At 45.5% G+C, this 23,326-nt stretch overlaps 1 protein-coding gene across 1 annotated transcript in view; it reads right to left on the bottom strand.

Moving 5' to 3' along the window:
- The window catches only part of LOC132405170 (protocadherin-10-like), a 44,192-nt gene that overhangs the window by 7,939 nt on the left and 12,927 nt on the right, over window positions 1–23,326 (bottom strand). The window contains exon 4 of the mRNA XM_059989867.1: window positions 1,746–1,769. Within this exon, the coding sequence (XP_059845850.1) occupies window positions 1,746–1,769 (24 nt within the window). The remainder of the gene's footprint in view (window positions 1–1,745; window positions 1,770–23,326) is intronic.

The raw sequence follows: 23,326 nt of genomic DNA, 5'->3' as shown, positions 1-23,326 counted from the left end.
AGATAGATGAATGGATAGAGAGATGATAGATAGTATGTAAATAAATAAACAGATAGATGGGTAAAAAACAAGAGAAAATCTGCAGATGCTGAAAACCCAAGCAACACACACAAAATGCTGGAGGAACCCAGCAGGCCAGGCAGCATCTGTAGAAAAGTAAACAGACAACATTTCGGGCTGAGACCCTTCGTCAGGACCCTTCTCCAGTATTTTGTGTGTATTAGATCGAAAGGTAGACAGACAGATAGATAAATAAATAGATAGAAAAATAGATAGTTAAATAAATAAATAGATGAATGAATGTAGCAAAAAAAAATTATTTCATATCCTTAAATCCTTTTTCTCTTGACCCAAACAGACAGGGGTTGGGAAAATGGCTGAACAACAGACAATAGGTAAAGTAGCTGATGACTCAGGACACTGGTTACACCTACTCATTAGTGGGAACACCAACTAAATGGCCCAAATTCACAGGGCACACCACACCAGACTAGATGGTACAATGCAGGCAAATATATGGTACTGAACAAAATTCTTAAGCACATAAGTATTGCCAAGGTGCCCAAGACTTTTGCAGATTTTCTCTCATTCTTATCTATCTATCTATCTCTTCACTTATTTATGTAGTAACTTTATGTATTGCACTTTACGACTTTATGAGTGATGATAAACCTAATTCTGATATAGGTCTCAATTGTGGACTGAGAGTGGGAAGGGGTCGGGGAGAGGAGAATCATAGAAACATAAACATAGAAAATAGGTGCAGGAGTGGGCCATTTGGCCCTTCGAGCCTGCACCGCCATTCAGTATGATCATGGCTGATCATCCAACTCAGAACCCTGTACCTGCTTTCTCTCCATACCCCCTGATCCCTTTAGCCACAAGGGCCATATCTAACTTTCTCTTAAATATAGCCAATGAACCGGACTCAACTGTTTCCTGTGGCAGAGAATTCCACAGATTCACCACTCTCTGTGTGAAGTAGTTTTTCCTCATCTCGGTCCTAAAAGGCTTCCCCTTTATCCTTAAACTGTGACCCCTCGTTCTGGACTTCTCCAACATCAGAAACAATCTTCCTGCATCTAGCCTGTCCAAACCCTTTAGAATTTTATACATTTCAATAAGGTCCCCCCTCAATCTTCTAAATTCCAGTGAGTATAAGCCTAGTCGATCCAGTCTTTCTTCATATGAAAGTCCTGCCATCCCAGGAATCAATCTGGTGAACCTTCTCTGTACTCCCTCTATGGCAAGAATGTCTTTCCTCAGATTAGGGGACCAAAACTGCACACAGTATTCTAGGTGCGGTCTCACCAAGGCCTTGTACAACTGCAGTAGAACCTCCCTGCTCCTGTACTCAAATCCTTTTGCTATGAATGCCAACATACCATTTGCCTTTTTCACCGCCTGCTGTACCTGCATGCCCACCTTCAATGACTGGTGTACAATGACATCCAGGTTTCATTGCATCTCCCCTTTTCCTAATCGGCCACCGTTCAGATAATAATCTGTTTTCCTGTTCTTGCAACCAAAGTGGATTTGCATGGTTGGTGAAAAGGGGAAGGATGAAGGGAGGGGGTGGGAAGCACCAGGGAGACATTACTTATTGGTCAATAAACCAATTTACCATTTGTTTGGAATCAAATGACCTTGCCTGCTGTCTCAGGGCTGGGTGTGTCTGCACCTGCGACACCCCCAGTCCTTGGCACTCTTCCTCTGCCACCTGTCCCACACCCCACCCGCAGCACTTCACCCTCCCTATTCCCAACGCCCTTTACTCAAGCCAGATTGACAAACTGGCTCTCCACTCCACATTGAACAAATACAGTACTATGCAAAAGTCTATTGCACCCTAGTTAAATGTATGTGCCTTAGACTTTTGCACAGTATTGTACATATGCAGAAATTATGAAAATGGACCGGATTTGGAAACAAATAGACTGAGGTAGGTAAGTCTAAAATGCATGAGGTAATAGGGAGACTGTACAAGCCTTGAACCAGACCGGCCTGGAGTAAGATGTTTAATTGTGGTTGCTGTACAGAGGGAGGGTTACTGTAGCTCAGGATGCAAGTAGAGAGAAGCAATATACACAGTTGAGTGGTCGAATAATTTATTCTTTCAGTTATTTGTTTGTGTGTTTATTATTTATTTACCTACTTGTTTATTTCTTTATACATTCATTCCTGCATTCATTAATTTTTATTATTATTTATTTGTAATTTATTTACTTCTTTATTGATTTTATTACTTGTTTCTTTTTGTACTTGCACTCCTTATCAGTCTTTGTGTGTAGATTTTCATTGATTCAATTCTACTTCATTGTTCTACTGTGAATGCCTGCAAGAAAATTAATCTCAGAGTAGTATTTGATATACAGTGCCTATAAAAGTATTCACCCCCACCTCCGGTGGTATTCATGTTTTTTTGTTTTACAACATTGAACCACAGTGGATTTACTTTGGCTATTTGACACTGATCAACAGAAAAAGACTTTTCCAAGTCAAAGTGAAAACAGATCTCACAAAGTGATCTAAATTAATTACAAATATAAAACACAAAATAATTGATTGCATAAGTATTCACACCAAGTCATCACTTCTGCACCCAACTGGTTTTAGGAGTCACATAATTAGTTAAATGGAGATCAGTTTTTGGAGACCTATATGCAGTCAAGGTGTTTCAAATTGATTGTAGTAAAAATAGTTGGAAGGTCCAACTGCTGGTGAGTCAGTGTCCTGGCAAAATCTACATCATGAACACAAAAGAACACTCCAAGCAACTCCACGAAAAGCACAAGTCAGGAAGGAGATGGATGCAAGATAATTTCCAAGTTACTGACTATCCCTTGGAGTACAGTTAAGTCAATCATCAAGAAATGGAAAGAATATGGCGCAGTTGTAAATCTGCCTAGAGCAGGCTGTCCTCAAAAACTGAGTGACCGTGCAAGAAGGGGACGAGTGAGGGAGGCCACCAAGAGGCCTGTGACAACTCTGAAGGAGTTACAAGCTTCAGTGGCTGAGTCAGGAGAGACCGCGTACAACAACTGTTGCCCAGGTGCAGCTTTATGGAAGAGTGGTAAAGAGAAAATCACTGTTGATAAAAACTTACATGAAATCTTGGCTAGAGTTTGCCAGAAGACAAGCAGGACACCCTGAAGTCAACTGGAAGAAGGTTCTATGGTCTGATGAAACCAAAATTGAGTGTTTTGTCCATCAGTCTAAGCACTATATTTGGCCTAAGCCAAACACCAGACATCATCAAAAACACACCATTGTAGCGATGTGCTACACACAGCGCTGAAATAACGACACGCAGTCGGTAAGTCGTTTCGAGACTAGTTTATTCAAACTTCGTGGCGCCGGCATTTAATCCCTAGCACCCGCCCTCTCCGGGCAGAAATGACGTCAGAGGTGCATCACCAAAGTCTTCCCCCCGCACGCTGGCTATTTGTGAGCCAGTTCGCCTGTGCAGGAAGTGGGTCACCACATAACCTCCCCCCCAGAACCGGCGATACACCCCCCAATGTCCACAGTCTGGATCAGCCTCTGTTTGGAGGTCTGCCTCTGCGCCGCAGTGCCTGAACCTCGACCGGCTGCGCCAAGTCCACATGGGCTGGTTTGAGTCGGTCCACCGTGAAAACCTCCTCTCTCCCCCCAATGTCCAGAACGTTCGTGGACCCGTTGTTGTTGATCACCTTGAACTGCCCCCCCATACAGCCGCTGTAGCAGTCCCCGGTGTCCGCCCCTTCGTACAAACACAAACTTACAGTTCTGCAGGTCTTTGGGTACATGGGTCGGGGACCGTCCATGCTGTGAAGTTGGTTCCGGGGGCCAGGTTGCCGAGCCTTTTGTGTAGCCTGTCCAGGACTGCTGTGGGTTCTTCCTCTTGCCCCCTTGGGGCTGGTATGAACTCTCCCGGGATGGCCAGGTGTGCGCCGTACACCAACTCGGCCAACGAGGCGTGCAGATCCTCTTTGGGCGCTGTACAAATTCCAAGCAGGACTCAGGGAAGCTTGTCCACCCAGTTAGGTCCTCTCAGGCGGGCCATGAGAGCCAACTTCAAGTGACGGTGGAAGCGTTCCACCAGTCCGTTCGACTGTGGGTGGTAGGCAGTAGTGTGGTGTAGCTGCGTTCCCAGCAGGCTGGCCACAGCCGACCACAGGCTGGAGGTGAACTGGGCGCCTCTGTCGGAGGTAATGTGGGCCGGTACCCCGAAGCGTGCTACCCAGGTTGCAATCAGTGCTCGGGCACAGGAATCGGCAGATGTGTCGATGAGTTGGACCGCCTCTGGCCACGTCGTGAACCGGTCTACCATAGTTAGGAGGTACCATGCTCCTCGGGACACTGGTAGGGGGCCCACGATATCCACATGAATGTAGTCGAACCTCCGGTGGGTGGGTTCGAACTGCTGCGGCGGGGCTTTAGTGTGTCGCTGCACTTTGGCTGTTTGGCACTGAGCGCATGTTCTGGCCCATACACTGACCTGCTTGCGAAGTCCATGCCATGCGAACTTGCAGGAGACCAGCCGGATGGTTGTCCTGACAGATGGGTGCGCCAAACCGTGTATGGAGACAAAAACTTGCCGCCTCCAGGCTGCTGGGACGATGGGGCGTGGTTGGCCGGTAGCCACGTCGCACAGGAGGGTCCTCTCATCTGGGCCTACGATAAGGTTCTGCAGCTGCAAACCCGAGACCGCGGTCCTGTAGCTGGTCATCTCGTCATCTGTCTGCTGCGCCTCCGCCAGTGCTGCATAGTCCACCCCCAGGGACAGGGCCTGGACAGCTGGTCTGGAGAATGCGTCCACCACGACATTGTCCTTCCCCGAGACATGCTGGATGTCCGTCGTGTACTCGGAGATGTAGGACAGATGTCGCTGCTGGCAAGCCGACCAGAGATCAGACACCTTTGTGAACGCGAAGGTCTACGGTTTGTGGTCTGTGAACACGGTGAACGGCCTGCCTTCTAAGAAGTACCTGAAATGCCAGATTGCCAGATACAGTGCCAACAGCTCCCGGTCGAAAACACTGTACTTGAGTTCGGGTGGTCGTAGGTGCTTGCTGAAGAACGCCAGGGGTTGTCAGCGCCCCTCGATGAGCTGCTCCAGCACCCCATCGACTGCTGTGTCGGATGCATCCACCGTGAGGGCGGTCGGAACATCCGTTCTGGGGTGCACTAGCATCGCGGCATCTGCCAAGGCTTCCTTGGCTTTAACGAAAGCGGCCGCAGCCTCCTCGTCCCAAGTAATGTCCTTGCCTTTACCCGACATCAGGGTGTACAAAGGGCACATGATACGGGCTGCTGAGGGGAGGAAACGGTGGTAGAAGTTCACCATCCCAATGAACTCCTGCAGGCCTTTGACCGTGTTGGGCCGGGCAAAGTGGCGGATCACGTCTACCTTGGTGGGCAGAGGTGTTGCCCTGTCTTTGGTAATCCTGTGGCCCAGGAAGTCGATGCTATCGAGACCAAACTGGCATTTGGCCGGGTTGATCGTGAGGCCAAAATCACTCAGGCGGGAGTAGAGCTGGCGGAGGTGGGACAGATGCTCCTGGAAACTACTGCTGGTTGTAAGGATGTCGTCCAAATAGATGAACGCAAAGTCCAGATCGCGTCCCACCGCATCCATTAGCCGCTGAAACGTCTGTGTGGCATTCTTCAGGCCGAACGGCATTCGGAGGAACTCGAACAGGCCGAGCGGGGTGATGAGTGCTGTTTTGGGGATGTCTTCAGGGTGCACCGGGATTTGGTGGTATGCTCGGATGAGGTCTACTTTGGAAAAGATTCTTGCCCCGTGCAGGTTTGCTGCAAAGTCCTGTATGTGTGGCACGGGGTAGCGGTCTGGAGTTGTAGCCTCATTCAGTCTGCAGTAGTTGCTGCATGGTCTCCAACCCCCGGCTGCGTTGGGCACCATGTGCAGGGGGAGGCCCATGGGCTGTCAGACCTCCGTACGATCCCCAATTCCTCCATCCTCTTGAACTCCTCCTTCACCAGGCAGAGCTTGTCCGGGGGAAGCCTTTGAGCACGGGCGTGGAGGGGTGGTCCCTGGGTCGGAATGTGGTACTGAACCCCATGTCTGGGCATGGCTGCCGTGAACTGCGGTGCCAGAATCGATCGAAAGTCCGCCAGGATTCTAGTGAATTCATTGTCTGACAGCGTGATGGAGTCCAGGTGTGGGGTCGGCAACTTGGCTTCACCCAGGGAGAACGTCTGGAAAGTCTCGGCATGTACCAGTCTTTTCCCTTGCAAGTCGACCAGCAGGCTGTGAGCTCGCAAGAAGTCTGCCCCCAGGAGTGGTTGAGCCACAGCGGTCAGTGTGAAGTCCCACGTGAACCGGCTGGCACTGAACTACAGCTGCACTGTGCAGATGCCATAGGTCCGTATCGTGCTGCCGTTTGCAGCCCTCAAGGTGGGTCCTGGCTTCCTGTTGCGGGTGTCGTACCCCGTCGGGGGCAAGATGTTAATCTCCGCTCCGGTGTCGACCAAGAAGCGATGTCCCAACTATTTGTCCCAGACGTACAAGAGGCTGTCCTGGTGGCCAGCCGCCATAGTCATTAGCGGCAGCTGGCCCTCGCAGGGCGGGCAACAACGGAGGGCTTTTGTGCCCCACCGCTGGTGGTAGAAACACCACTGTTCACTGGCCTCCTCACTCCTGCCTCTGTGTTGTGTGCGCCTCTCTGCCGGGCCTGGTCTGGTCTGCTGTTGGGCGCGTGGCCTGGTAACCTGACCGACGGACGCCACGCTCTCCCTCTTGGCTTTCCACAGCACGTCTTCCCCGGGCCGTCACCTTCCGGGGGTCACTGAAATCTGTGTCGGCCAGCAGCCGATGTATGTCCTCGGGCAGTCATTCTAGGAACGCTTGCTCAAACATGAGGCAGGGCTTGTGTCCATCAGCTAAGGACAACATCTCGTTCATCAATGCTGACAGCAGTCTGTCTCCCAAACCATCCAGGTGAAGCAGGTAGGCACCCCACTCACGCCATGAGAGGCCAAAGGTCCCAATGAGCTGCGCCCTGAATGCTTCATATTTGCCTGCTTCCGGGGGCGACTGTACGAAATCCGCAACCTGGGCGGCCGTCTCCTGGTCAAGGGCGCTCACCACGTGGTAGTAACGCGTGGAATCAGAGGATATCTGCCGAATCTGGAACTGGGCTTCTGCTTGGCTAAACCACACACGTGGTCGCAGTGTCCAGAAAGTCGGCAGTTTTAGTGAAACTGCATGAACAGATGAAGAGTTGGTCATCTTTGGTCCAAATCCCGTTTGGACCGTTGGGGTCACCAATGCAGCGATGTGCTACACACAGCGCAGAAATAACGATACGCAGTCGGTAAGTCGTTTCGCGACCAGTTTATTCAAACTTTGCAGCGCTGGCATTTAATCCCTAGCGCCCGCCCTCTCCGGGCGGAAATGACGTCAGAGGTGTATTACCAAAGTCTCCCCCCGCGCGCTGGCTATTTGTGAGCCGGTTCGCCTGCGCAGAAAGTGGGTCGCCACACCATCAGTACTGTAAAGCATGGTGGTGGCTGCATCATGCTGTGGGGATGCTTCACTGCAGCAGCCCTTGTGAAGGTCAAGGGTAAAATGAATGCAGCAAAATACAGGGACATCCTGATGCAGTCCGCAAGAGAACTGCAACTTGGGAGAAGATTTGTTTTCCATCAAGACAATGACCCCTAGTATAAAGCCAAATCTATATAGGAATGGCTTAAAAACAACAAAGTTAATGTCTGAAGCGTCCAAGTCAGAGTCCAGACCTCAATCCAATTGAGAATTTGTGGCTGGACTTGAAAAGGGCTGTTCACTCACGATCCCCATGCAATCTGACAGAGCTTGAGCAGTTTTGTAAAGAAGAATGGGGAGAAATTGCAGTGTCCAGATGCTGATAGAGACCTATCCACACAGACTCAAGGCTGTAATTGCTGCCAAAGGTGCATCTACTAAATATGAACTTGAAGAAGGACAAAACTTATGCAATGGATTATTTTCTGTTTTATATTTGTAATTCATTTAGATCACTTTGTAGAGATCTGTTTTCAGTATGGCAGGAAATAGTCTTTTTCTATTGATCAGTGTCAAAAAAGCCAAATTAAATCCATCGTGATTCAATGTTGTAAAACAATAAACATGAAAACTTCCAAGGGGGGGTGAATACTTTATATAATCAATTTTCTTTAATAATCAATTTACTTTGAACTTTAAACTTATTTCTTATTTGTTTATTAATCTAATACTTTTTATCTATTTATTTTTACATATTTTAGAGATACAGCGTGGAACAGTCCCTTTTGTCTACCAAACCATGCCACCCAGCAACCCCCTGATTTAACCCTTGCTGAACCATGGGACATTTTGCATTAGCCAATTAACCTACCAACTGGTACGTCTTTGGAGTGTGAGAAGAAACTGGAGCACCCAGGGGAAACTCATGCTTACAAGGACACCAGAATTGAACTCCAGCACCCCAAGCAGCAATAGCACCACTACACAACATTGGCTATTTATTTATTTACTTACTTACTTAATTAATTACAGATACAGCACAGTCACAGGCCCTTCGAGTCCAACAAGCCCCCACTGCCCAAGCACGTCCATGTGACCAATCACCCTACTAACCCAAACGTCTTTCAACTGTAGAAGGAAACCCATGCAGTAAAGGGGGAGAACCTACAGGCTCCTTACAGACAGCTGTGGGAATTGAACCCAAGTCACTGGTGATATAATACCATTACACAAGCCATTACGCTATTGCGCTGTTCATTCTGCAGGGAGGATCAGAAGGACCACAACTCCTTAGCTTTCAGAATAACTATAGTTAAGAATAGGTGTGGTCCTTGAGGGAGTAGGGAAAATTAAGAAGGCATTAGGCAGGGAGTAAGAAGAGTTAATAGGGAATAACTTTTTTCTGGCAAGTCCACATCAGATTCGTGGAGGGTGTTTAACGATTAATTTCAGAGTACAGGAAAGGAGTGTTCCTGTTAGAAGGAAGGACGAGGATGGAAAGATAAGAGAACCTTGGATGTCCAGAGAGCTGATGAGTTTAGTCAAGAAGAAAACAGGAAAGTATGTAAAGCTTCGGAAGTCAGGATCAAACGAAGCACAGGAGGATTATAAAGAAACCAGAAAAGAACAAAAGAAGAAATTTTGAAAAGCAGGAGGGGCCTTGAAAAGTCCTTGACAAGTAGGATTAAGGTGAATCCCAAGGCATTATATACCTACATCAGGAGTCAAAGGATAACTAGGGAGAGGGTGGGACCACTGAGGATAAAGGGGAAGCATTTGCTTGGATGTGGAGAATGTGACTGAGGTACTTAATGAGTATTTTGCTTCAGTATTTACTAAGGAAAAGGATATGGAGGACCAGGAGATCAGTGCTGAGTGTATGAATACATTAGGACATTCAGAGCTCAGGAGGAGTAAGTGTTGGGCTTCCTAATGAGCATTACAACCCTAAGACCATAAGACATAGGAGCAGAAATAGGCTATTTGATCCACTATTCAATTATGGCTGATACTCTTTTCCCCTCCTCAGCCCCACTCCCTGGCCTTCTCCCCATAACCTTTGATGCCATGTCCAATCAAGAATCTATCAATCCCTGCCTTAAATACACACAATGACCTGGCCTCCACAGCTGGAATAAATGGTCTATACTTTCCTTTTTGGTGTCTTCCTCCTTTCCTAAAGAGTGGAGTGACATTGGTAGTTTTCCAGTCCTCTGGCACCTTGTCAGAGTCCAAAGATTTTTGAAAGATAATTACTAATGCCTCCACAATCCCTGCAGCTGCCTTTTTCAGAACCCTGGGGTTTATCTGGTCCGGGTGACTTATTTACCCTTAGGCCTTTCAGCATTTTGAGCACCTTCCTCCCTTGTAATAGTAACTGCACTCACTTCTCTTTTATCACACCATTCAACATCTGGCACACTGCTAGTGAAGACTGGTGCAAAATACTCATTTAATTCATCTGCCATCTCCTTGTCCCCGTTTATTTTTTTCTCCAGCCTCATTTTCTAGATGTCCTATATCCACTCTCATTTCTCTTATGTTTAATGTATTTGAAAAAGCTTTTACTATCCACTTTGATATTGTTTGCTAGCTTGCCTTCATATTTCATCTTCTCCCTCCTAATGATTCTTGAGTTGCTCTCTGTAGGGTTTTAAAACCTTTCCAATTCTTTATCTTCCTGCTAATTTTTGCTTTGTTGCATGCCCACTCTTTTGCTTTTACAATAGCTTTAACTTCCCTTGACAGCCACATATGTACTATTTTGCCATTTGAGTAGTGCTTCATTTTTGGAATACACATGTCCTGCACCTTCCTCATTTCTTGCCAGAAATGCACATCATTGCTGCTCTGCTGTCATCCCTGCCAGCAGCTACTTCCAATTTACCTTGGCCAACTCCTCTCTCGTACAACTGTAATTTCCCTTACTCCACTGAAATATTGCTACGTCAGACTTTACTTCCTTTCTATCAGATTTCAAGTTGAACTCAACCATATTGTGATTACTGTCTCCTAAGTGTCCTTTTACCTTAAGCTCCCTAATCACCTCCAGTTCATTAAATAACACCCAATCCAGTATAGCTGATCCCCTAGTAGACTCAAAGACAAACTGCTCCAAAAAGCCATCTCGTAGGCATTCAATAACTTCACTCTCTTGAGATCCATTACCAACCTGGTATATTAAGGAGGATAAGTCCCCAGGGCCTGATGGGATGTACACCAGGTTATTGAGAAAGGCGCAAGACAAGGTTGCTGGAGACTTGACCAGTGTCTTTGTGTCCTATCTAGGCACATGCAAGGTCCTGAAGGACTGGCCAGTGGCTCTATTTAAGAAAGGAACAAGGGAAAATCCTGGAGACTATAGACTGGTGAGTCTCACGTCAGGTGTAGGGAAATTGCTGGAAAAAATTCAGAGGGATAGGATAGGTGAGCATTTTGAAACCCTTCGCCTATGAGGGGCAAGTTCTGTCTTCCCAATCTGATTGAGTTGACAATATGTTGAGGGGTTGGAGAGGGAGCAGAAGAGGTTTAGCAGGACGCTGCCTGGATTAGAGGGCATGTGCTGTAAGGAGAGACAGGACAAACTTGGGTTGTTTTCTCTGGAGCAACGGAGGCTGAGGGGAGATCTGATAGAGGTTTATAAGATTATGAGAGACATAGGTAGAGTAGACAGGGTAGAAATGTCTAATAGCAGAGGGCAGGCATTGAAGGTGAGAGGGGTAGGTTCAAAGGGAATGTGAGGGGTAAGTTTTTTACAGAGAGTAGTGGATGACTGGAATGCGCCACCTGATATGGTGGCTGAGGCAAATACATTAGAGACTTTTGAGAGACCTTGAGATAGGCACATGAATATGAGGAAGATAGGGATATGGACATTGTGTAGGTAGGAGGGATTAGTTTGGGGATGGGGTTTATCATTTACTATTTAGCTGGTTCAGCACAATACTGTGGGGTGCAGGGCCTGTTCCTGTACTGTATATGTTCCATATTAGTTCTATGAATATCAATCAGATATTCAAGACTATTATAGAAAAACTAATCTGCAAATATTTGCTCCACAGTGATTTGTATTTACACGGCATTTCTAGTTTTAATGGGAGACTTAGCAAGTCTTGGCTCCAAGCCAAGAGAGCTGATATTGAGACGAAAGAGTTTGCAGATGTTTGAAAACGCAACAACAATGAACTTGGAGCAATTCTGTGGGTCGAGCAGAATCTGTGTGTGGGGGGGTGCGGGTGGGGTAAGGAATGGTTTACATTTCGGCAGTAACTTGGAAAAATTCAGTGAGTCAAGCAGTATCTGTGTGTGGGGGGTGCAGGGGGAGGTAAGGAATGGTCTACATTTCGGCAGTAACTTGGAAAAATCAGTGAGTTAAGCGGTATCTGTGTTTGGGGGGGTGCGGGTGGGGTAAGGAATGGTCTACATTTCGGAAGTAACGGAGAAATTCAGCGAGTCAAGCAGTATCTGTGTGTGGGGGGGTGCGGGGGAGGTAAGGAATGGTCTACATTTCGGAAGTAACTTGGAGAAATTCAGCGAGTCAAGCAGTATCTGTGGGTGAGCATGCGGGGGGAGGTAAGGAATGGTCTACATTTCAGAAGTAACTTGGAGAAGTTCAGCGAGTCAAGCAGTATCTGTGGGTGAGCATGCGGGGGGAGGTAAGGAATGGTCTACATTTCGGAAGTAACTTGGAGAAATTCAGCGAGTCAAGCAGTATCTGTGTGTGGGGGGGTGCAGGGGGAGGTAAGGAATGGTCTACATTTCGGCAGTAACTTGGAGAAATTCAGTGAGTCAAGCAGTATCTGTGGGTGAGCGGGTGCGGGGGAGGTAAGGAATGGTCTACATTTCGGAAGTAACTTGGAGAAATTCAGCGAGTCAAGCAGTATCTGTGGGTGAGCATGCGGGGGGAGGTAAGGAATGGTCTACATTTCGGAAGTAACTTGGAGAAATTCAGTGAGTCAAGCAGTATCTGTGTGTGGGGGGGTGCAGGGGGAGGTAAGGAATGGTCTACATTTCGGCAGTAACTTGGAAAAATCAGTGAGTTAAGCAGAATCTGTGTGTGTGGGGGTGCGGGTGGGGTGAGGAATGGTCTACATTTCGGAAGTAACTTGGAGAAATTCAGCGAGTCAAGCAGTATCTGTGGGTGAGCGGGTGCGGGGGAGGTAAGGAATGGTCTACATTTCGGAAGTAACTTGGAGAAATTCAGCGAGTCAAGCAGTATCTGTGGGTGAGCATGCGGGGGGAGGTAAGGAATGGTCTACATTTCGGAAGTAACTTGGAGAAATTCAGTGAGTCAAGCAGTATCTGTGTGTGGGGGGGTGCAGGGGGAGGTAAGGAATGGTCTACATTTCGGCAGTAACTTGGAAAAATCAGTGAGTTAAGCAGAATCTGTGTGTGTGGGGGTGCGGGTGGGGTGAGGAATGGTCTACATTTCGGAAGTAACTTGGAGAAATTCAGCGAGTCAAGCAGTATCTGTGTGTGAGCATGCGGGGGGAGGTAAGGAATGGTCTACATTTCGGAAGTAACTTGGAGAAATTCAGCGAGTCAAGCAGTATCTGTGGGTGAGCATGCCAGGGGAGGTAAGGATCGGCCGACATTTCAGAACAGCTTCAAAAGAAGTATTGCATGGTCAGACAGACAGGCTTTGGAGGGGCCGGGAGATCAGCCAATGCATTCAGGCAGGGAGTTCAGAACTTCAGGACCAAATGGCTGCCAACAGTGAGGGTGAGAGAATGAATGGGAGGAATGTTGAATTAGCAGCTGCAGCAAGTTACAGGGAGGAGGGATTTACTTAAAAGATTAAAGTTTAGCTTTACTTGTCACATCTACATTGAGACATACAGTGAAATGCTTCTCTGCGCAACAAACAACCTTCACCACACTTATGGCGCCAACATGGCGTGCCCACAATTTACTAACCCTAACCCATATCTTTCTGGAATATGGGAGGATACCAGAGCACCTAGAGGAATCCCACGTGGAGAACATAAAACCTCCTTACAGACAACAGCATGAATTGAACCCTGATTGCTGGTGTTGCAAAGCATTATGCTAACCACTACACTAACATGCTGCCCTATTGGCTACACAAGTCGCCCCTAGTGGACAAATTTCAAGGAGATGATAGGACTGCACTGAGAATAGGTTACAGGCAAAAAAACCATGGCAAAGTGATTGCTCTGTGAGCCAGTATAGATCTGGTTTGTTGAAATGGTCTTTATTTAATGTTACATTAGAAAGCTGCAGAAAGTTGTTAACTCAGCCCACTTTATCTGGGCACTGGCCTCCCCAGCATCCAGATCACCTTTAAAGATTGATGCCTTAAAAAAGGCAGCATTCATCATTGAGGACCCTCATCACCCAGGACATGCCCTCTTCTCAATGGACCATAAGACAGAAGAGCAGAATAAGGCCATTCAGTCCATCAAGTCTGCTCCACCATTCCATCATGGCTGATCCCGGATCCCACTCAACCCCATATATCTGTCTTCTCGCAATATCCTTTGATACCCTGACTGATCAGGAAACGATCAACTTCTGCCTTAAATATATCCACAGACTTGGCTTCCACCGCAGTCTGTGGTAGAGCATTCCACAGATTCACTACTCTCTGGATAAAAAAAATTCCCTCTTACCTCCATTCTAAAAGGTTGCCCCTCAATTATGAAGCTGTGCCTTCTTGTTCTACAAACGTTTGTAGATACCCCTGCCTTAGGAACCATCCTCTCCACATCTGCCTTATCTAGTCCTTTCAACATTCAGTAGGTTTCAATGAGATTTCCTCCCCACAGCCCAAATTCTTCTAAATTCCAGTGAGCACAGGCTCAAAGCTGCCAAACGCTCCTCACATGTTAACCCCTTCATTCCTGGAATCATCCTGGTGAACCTCCTCTGGACTCTCTCCAATGACAACACATCCTTTCTGAGATTTTGGGTCTAAACCTGTGTGGCCTGACTAGAGTCTTATAAAGGCTCAGCATTATCTCCTTGTTTTGATATTCTATTTCCCTTGAAATAAATATGCCAACATTGCACTTGCCTTCTTTACCACAGACTCAACCTGTACATTATTCTTCTGTGAGTATTCCATGAGGTTTCCTAAGTCCCTCTGCACCTCTGATGTTTGAACCTTCACCCCATTTAGATAATAGTCTGCACTAGTGTTCCTTTTACCAAAATGTGTTATCATACATTTCCCAACACTATATTCCATCTGCCACTGTCTTGCCCATTCTTCCCATTTGTCTAAGTCTTGCTGCAATCACATTGCTTCCTCAGCACTACCTACCCCTCCACCTATCTTTGTATAATCCACAAACTTTGCCATGAAGCCATCAATTCCATTATCTAAATAATTGACAAACAATGTGAAAAGTAGTGATCCCAATACTGACCCCGGAAGGATACCACTAGACGTTGGCAACCAACCAACCAATTCCCACTTGCTGCCTTCTGCCTGTCAGCCATTCCTCTATCCATGCCGGTATTTTTCCTGTAACACCTAGGATTTTACCTTGTTAAGCAGCCTCATGTGAGGCACCTTATCAATGCCTCTGAAAATCCAAGTAAATGACATCCACTGCCTCCCCTTTGTCCGCCCTGCTTGTTACTTCCTCAAAGAACTGTAACAGATTTGGCAGGCAAGGTTTTCCTTTACAGAAAGCATGCTGACTTTGACATTTTACTATTAGTCTCCAAGTACTCCGAAACCTCATCCTTAGTAATAAACTGCAACACTTTCCCAACCACTGAGGTTAGGCTAACTGGCCTAAAATTTCCTTTCTTTTGCCTTCCTCCCTTCTTAGAGAGTGGACTGACATTTCCAGTCCTCCGGGACTATGCCAAAAATCAAGTGATTCTTGAAAGATCATGAACAATACATCCATTATCTCTTGAGCAACCTCTCTCAGGACTCTGGGATGTAGTCCATCTGGTCCAGGTGACTTATCCAGTTTAAGACCTTCCAGCTTGCCTAGGGCTTTTTCCTTTGTAATAGCAACAGCACTCACTCCAGCTCCCTGACACTCACAGACCTCTGGCACACTTCTCATGTCTTCCACGGTGAAGACAGATGCAAAAATTAAGTTCATCTGCCATTTCTTTGTCCCCCCTTACTACCTCACCAGCATCATTTTCCAATGGTCCAATATCAAGTCTCACCGCCCCCCCCCCCCCTTTTAGTCTTTATATAACTGAAAAAACTTTTTGTATCCTGCTTTATATTATTGGCTAGTTTGTCCTTATATTTAATCTTTTCCCTTCTTATAGTTTTTTAGTTGCATTTTGTTGGATTTTAAAAATTTCCCAATCATCCGATGTCCCACTCACTTTTGCTACATGATATGCCCTTTCCTTGGCTTTTATGCAGTCCTTAACTTCCCTTGTCAGCCATGATTACCTTCCTCTGCCATTTGAGAACAACTTCTTTTGTGGGACTTCTCTATCCTACACCTTGTAAACTATTCCCATAAACTTCAGCCATCTCTTCTCTGATGTCATCCCCACCAGTATCCTCCTCCAATCCACCTGGGCAAGCTCCTCTCTCATGCCTCTGTATTTCTCTTTATTCCATTGTGCTACTGATACATGACTTATGCTTCTCCCTCTCAAATTGCAGTATGAATTCAATCATATTATGGTCAAGGTCTCCTAAGAGTTCCTTTTCCTTAAGCCCCCTAATAAAATCTGGGTTATTACACAACATCCAATCTAAACTATTCTTTCCCCTAGTAGGCTGAAGCAGAAGCTGCTCTAAAAGGCCATCGTGTAGGCATTCAATGAATTCCCTCTCTTGTGATCCAGAACCAACCTGATTTTCCCATTCTCCTTCCATTACAATTGTGCCTTTTCCAGCTACCTTTGCAATCTCAACCCAACACCTTGGCTATATTTGGTGGCCTATATATGATACCCAAAATGTTTTATTTTACTTGCAGTTTCTTAACTCCACGTTCAACGTTCTCTTTCTAAAGATGTACTTCCATCTCTTACCAGCAGAGCCACACCATAGCCCATGCCTTCCTGCCTGTCCTTTCGATACCCAGTATATCCATTGATGTTAAGCTCCCACTATGGCCTTCTTTCAGCCATGACTCAGTGATGCCCACAATGTCATAGCCACCAATTTCTATTTGCACATGAGTTCGTCCACCTTATTCCAAAGTTACACAAATTTAAATACAACACCTTCAGTACTGCATCCTTCACCTTTTTGAAATTTGCCTCTGTGGTACAATTTAACTCTTTGCTCTGTCTGCATTTGTAGCCAATCACTGGCTTGACCTTCCTTACATTCATGTTACATCCATTATCCCCTGGCTCATCCTCAGCTCTATCAGACTGGTTCCCATCCCCCAGCCATATTAGTTTAAGCCACTCCCAACAGCTGTAGTAAACCTGTCCACAAGAATATTGGTTCCCCCTCGGATTCAAGTGCCATCTGTCCCCTTTGTACAGGTCTGACCCGCCCCAGAAGAGGTCCCAATTATCTGAATCCCTAGCCCCTGTTCCAATTCTTCAGCCATGCACTTATCTACCACCTCATTCCCTTCTTATCCTCACTGTCACGTGGCACAGGCAGCAACCCTGAGATTACTACCCTTGAGGTCCTGCTTCTCAGCTTCCTTCCTAACTTCCTGTATTCTTTTTTCAGTACTTCCCTTTCTCTACCTATGCCATTGGAACCAATATGTACCACAACTTCTGGCTGCTCACCCTTCCTTTTCAGGATATTGTGGACGTGTCCAGAAACATCACAGACCCTGACATGTGGGAGGCCAACTACCATCCACGTTTCTTTTTCACGTCCACAGAATCGCCTGTCTGTCACCCTAACTATAGAGTCCCTGTTACTGCTGCCATCCTCTTCAGTTCCCTACCCTTCTAAGCCACAGGGCCAGTCTCAGTGCCAGAGACTTTTGCTTCCCCCAGCTACCATCAGGGAGGAGGTACAGGAGCTTGAAGACACACATTCAGCATTTCAGGAACAGCTTCTTCCCCTCTGCCATCAGCTTGCTGAATGGACATTAAATGCATGAACACTACCTCACTATTTTATTTCCTTTCTTTTGCTCTGTTTTTGCACTACTTACTTAATTTATTTTTTAAATATATTTCTTATTGTAATTGACAATTTTTTAAATTATTATGTATTGCTGCTGCATAACATCAAATTTCACAACATTTGCGGGATGAGGTTGCTAGCCCCATGACCAAACCTCCTCCTTTCGCAGCCAGGCTTGGGATTGTCCGTGGAGGAGTTTTATTCTCCATAGAAAAAAAGTGTCTCCATAATTCAGTCCTTTTAGTCCCCGCAATATCCTCGTACATCTCCACTGAACTCTTTAGAGCTTAGTGGCATCTTTCCTTTTGCAGGGAGACCAGAACTGAACATAGTGATCCAAACATCTGAATCTTTTATTTAGAGATGCAGTATGGAACTGGCCCAACGAGCTGCAACCCACCGATTTATCACCAGCCTAATCACAGGACAGTTTACAATCACTAATTAATCTACTAACCAGTATATCTTTGGACTGTGAGAGGAAACCAGGGCAGCCGGAGGAAACATACGTGCTCAGGGGAAGGGTACAAACTTCTTACAGACAGTGTCGGAATGAACTCCAAACTCTGCTGACCCAAACTGTGAAAGTGCCGTGCTAACGTTACATTCCATCTTCTATAGTCAATGCCTGGCTGATGAAATGTGACGAATCCCATGAGTTTTCATATTCTGTAAGTTTCAATGAGATCTCGTCTTATTTGTGATACAGCCCTACCTACACTACTCAATCCCTCTGTAAGTGACAGGCCCAGCTTCCCAGAAGCCAGTCTGATGACTCCTTTACGGCAGGTGTATTTTAGAAAGGGACAGATGAAGGCCCTGAATCCTCCTCCTCGCTGACAATCAACACCGGTACCCCTCAAGGATGTGTGCTTGGCCCACTGCTCTACTCTCTCTACACCCACGATTGTGTGGCTAGGCACAGCTCAAACGCCATCTATAAATTTGCCGATGACACAACTATTGTTGGCGGAATTTCAGATGGCGACAAGGAGGCGTACAGGAGCGAGACAAATCAGCTGGTTGAGTGCCGTCAAACAAAAATCTTGCATTCAACGTCAATAAGACTGAGGAATTAATTGTGGAAACCTGGAAGCGAAAATTGAGGAGACACAAACCAGTTCTCATTGAGGTATCAGTAGTGGAAAGGGTGAGCAGCTTCAAGTGTTCCTGGGTGTCAGCACCTTTGAAGATCTATCCTGGCTCCAACATATTGATGCAGTTACAAAGAAGCTATATTTCATTAGGAATTTGAGGAGAATTGGTATGTCATCAAAGACACTCACAAATTTCTACAGATGTACCGTGGAGAGCATTCTAACTGGTTGCATCACTGTCTAGTATGGAGAGGCCACTGCACAGGATCAGAAACAGCTGCAGAAAGTTGTAAACTCAGCCAGCTCTATCATTGGCACTAGCCTCCCCAGTATCGAGGACACCTTCAAATGGTGATGCCTCAAAAGGCGGCATCCATCATTAAGGACCCCCATCACCCAGGTCATGACCTCTTCTCATTGCTACCATCAAGGAGGAGTTACAGGAACCTGAAGACACACACAGGAAAAACTTCTTCCCCTCCACCATCAGATCGCTAGGTGAACAATGAACCATGTACACTGCCTCACTACTTTTTTCTATATTTGCTCTCTTTTTGTACTACTTAGTTAATTAAATTATATAAACAGGTATATATTTTTAATATTTATTTTATATATATATATATAATTGTAATTAACGGTTTCTTGATATTATTGCATTTTGCAATGTACTGCTGCCACTAAAAGCAAACTTCATGACATGTGCCAGTGATACTAAACCAGAGACTGCCTCCGATTCTGTTAACAGCACCATGACTTCTTTCCTCCTCCTCTCAGATCTTCCACAAAGAGGTTCCGGAACATGGGGAGATACGTAGATAGGGAGGTGAAGATGAGCTTGGCATGGATGTCTTCATCACTTTTGGCAAGGAATACAGGAGTGGCACAGTCTGAGCACAGCCATGCCAATCTTTAGGTGTCCACACACTCTACTCCCATGTAGTTACATAAGAGACCCGGTGCAGATTGGACAACTGCTTTGTCAAGCACCTCCGCTCCATTCCCAGAAAGTGGAATTTTTTCGTGGCCAACCACTTTAATTCCTATCCCCATTCCCAATCTGTCATGTCAGTTCATGTCCTCCTCTTCTGCCACAATGAGACCACTCTCAGGTTGGAGAAGCAATTCCTTGTACTCCCTCTGGGTAGCCTCCAACCCGATGGCATGAACATCAATTTCTACAACGACTGCTCACTTTCCTCCTCCCCCTTCCCTCTATTTAAGTTCCCCACTCTGGCCTTCTTATCTCCTCCCCTCACCTGCCACTGGTGCCCTTACTCCTTCCCTTTTTCCCCATGGTCCACTTTCCTCTCCTATTAGAATCCTTCTTCTCCAGCCCTTTACCTTTTCCACCTATCATCTCCCAGCTTCATACTTCAACCCTCCTCCCCCACCCACCTGTCTTCAACTATCACTTTCTAGATTGTCCTCCTTCAAAAGACAGGGTCTTTTAAGAGAATTTTAGATAGGTACATGGAGCTTAGAAAAATAGGCTATGGGTAACCCTGGTCATTTCTAAGGTAGGGACATGTTCGACACAACTTTGTGGGCCGAAGGGTCTGTATTGTGCTTTAGGTTTTGTATGTTTCTATCTCCTTCCACCTTCTTATTCTGGTATCTGCCCCTTTTCTTTCAGATCCTGAAGAAGGGTTCTGGCCTGAAACATCGGCTGTTTATTCTTCTCCATAGATGGCATCTGACCTGCTGAGCTCCTCCAGCATTTTATGTGTTGCTCCCATTTAATTACTCTTGTTCCAGGACCTTCTCTAACTTGATAAATATACTAACTTAGGTACTTGCTAAGTGCTGTGTGAGGTTCTATCTCCACCATCCCCTCGGGTAGTACACTCCAGATTCCAACCACACTTATCTTCCTTAGATCCATTCTAAGCCTCCAGCCCCTTACTCAGAATTTACATGCTCTAGTTTTAGGTATCTCAATATCTTTTCCATAGCTTTTGTACAGGCATAGATTAATTCAGTATGGCAGCAGGCCCAAATGGTCCAAGCCAATCATTATCAAAGTATGTGTCTGTCACCATAAACAACCCTGAGATTCATTTTCTTGCAGGCATTCTCAGTCGATACAACAGAATCAATGAAGATCTGCATGCAACGATGAACTGGCTTGTTGCAGAAGAAGACAAACTGTGCAAATGCAAGAGAATCAAAGAATAACAAAAATGAATAAATAAGTAATAAATAATATTGAGAATATGAGTAGTAGAGTCCGTGAAAGTGAGGCTATATGTTATGGAGTCAGTGTTGAGGTGACACTTGATGATTGAAGGGTAATAACCGTTCCTCCACATGGTGCTGTGGAACCTAAGGCTCCTGTACCTCCTTCCCAATGGCAGTAGTGAGAAGAGAACATGGCTTGGATGGCGGGGGTACTTGATGCTAATGTCTCACGGCAATGCTCCTTATAGATGTGCTCAGTGGTGGGGAGGGTTTTTCTTACCAACCTAGTCCCGTTTCTGCACATAGCCCATATCCCTCTAAATCTCTCCTATCTGTGTACTAGGTCCTACTCAATTCACTTCTATGTTGAGGAAGAGTGTGGACACAATAGTTTAATAGTGGTTGAGTCAATCTTCTATAAAGATTCATCATTAATCCCCTGCTCTTAGTATGCTACCAATTTATTCAAGTTTTAGGAGTCAATATATTACATAGAACAGTAGAGTCACATCCCAGTCCATCACATGTAAAGCCCTCCCCACCGCTGAGCACATCTATACGGGGTACTGTCATGGGGAGGGCAGCATCCATCATCAGGGACCCTCCACCACCCGGGACCTGCTCTCTTCTCACTGATGCCATTGTGCAGGATCCTTAGAGCTCACACTGGCAAATTCAAGAGCAGTTGTTACCCCTTGACCATCCGGCTGTTGAATCAAAACAGATAGCATAAGTCAACTTTGTTTGCCCCATCACTGGAGTGTCCCACAGCCTATGGATTCACTTCAGGGGCTCTTCAACTCATGTTCTTGATATCTATTGCTTATTTTTTTGTTATTATTTATTTATTTTTGTATTTGAACACACTAGTTGTCCACCGATGTTCCCTCCAAAGTGTGCATGCACGTGCACACATCTTTTGCTACTAGTGCACAAAGGAATTTAAACTGCACACAAAACGTTGTCGCTTCTATCTTGTTGGTATGTTAAGTATATTTCATGATCATACACAATCACGTTTCCTTTCCCGGTTTCTGATGGGACGGTGTTGACAACTGCTAGTTTATTTAAAGTGGAATGGCTTAATGAAGCAGTAGAAACTGCTACTCCAAAAGCTCATGAGGTCAGGAATGTGTGGCTACAAGAAATATTTATGTACAATACAGAAACTGTTAACAGCGTGTATTAGCGTGATGCAAAAGCTGCTGGAGAATTTGCAAGCAGAGTGATATTTGGAAACTTTATTCCAAATGGATTACTAGCTTTTCTGAAATGGTGACATTTGCACTTCAAAATGAAGAACTTGTGACCTTGCAAAGCTGATGGACATTGGCAGATCCGTTCTTGCATCTAGCGCTGCCTGTGAAAGAGGTTTTAGCCTAATGAATCAAATCAAAAAGAAACTGAGAAACCATTTAAGTGAGTGTCATTTGGATATGCCGATGAGAATTCAAAGCTCCCTGTTGGAAGGAGGATTTATTAGCCTTGACAGAGTTTACAAAGAGTGGGTAAATGCCAAAGACAGGAGGGAGAAAAATGACAAAGCAACTTAAATATGTTCATTATCTTCTTCAACTTTATGTCTCTTATGTAACTAAGCTACAATACTTGTGCTGTATGCAGTGATTTCCAAATAAAGTACCTGTCTGGATATTTCATCAACTGGCTTTGTAATTTTATAAGTTTTGTTTGATCATTTCAAACAACTTTAATAACATGTGAAAAGATTGATGTTATTACATGCTGTCATATTCTAGCTGGGAAATAAGACTCATTGATGTATATTATTTTATTTATTTTAATCAATGAACAACAAACTGGATTTGGCAGTTTATTATCCTTAAAATAGCTTCAGGTTTGCTTTTGCTTAAAAATTCAGTGCGCACATGTTGTGGTCACGGAGTAAAAAAATTGTACAGCACAAGATTTTTGTGAACATTGGTCATTAAAAATCAGAGGGAACATTGCCACCCTGTTAGATGCAGTTTGTCATTGATTCTATAATGATTAGTGGACTTATTGGGCATGCCAGCAAGAAAATCAGTCTCAGGGTTGTATATGGCGATATATGTACATTGATATTAAATTTAATTTGAACTTTGAACTCAACATGCTAAACTCCATTGAGATCAAAACCACCCCGACCAATCCATCCTTATGACTAATGCCCTCCATTCCAGGCACCATCCCGCTGAATCTCCTCTGCACTCTTTCTAAATTTACTACATCCTTCCTGTAGTGTGGTGACCATAAATGTACACAAGAATTATTCTGAGAATGAAAGGGTTAATTTATGAAGATCATTTGATGGCTCTGGGCCTGTGCTCGCTGGAGTTTAGAAGAATGAGGGGAGATCTCATTGAAACATAGTGAATTCTGAAAGGCTTGGATGGAGTGGATATGGAGAGGATGTTTTGTACAGTGGGGGAACTCAGGACTAGAGGACACTGCCTCAGAGTAGAGGGGCGTCCCTTTACAATATAGATGATGAGAAAA

This window comes from Hypanus sabinus, chromosome 15 (genome assembly GCF_030144855.1).
Source record: "Hypanus sabinus isolate sHypSab1 chromosome 15, sHypSab1.hap1, whole genome shotgun sequence".
In the NCBI taxonomy this organism is placed as follows: domain Eukaryota; kingdom Metazoa; phylum Chordata; class Chondrichthyes; order Myliobatiformes; family Dasyatidae; genus Hypanus; species Hypanus sabinus.
Note: the sequence above shows the minus strand (reverse complement) of the source record. Positions and strands in the feature narration are given on the sequence as shown.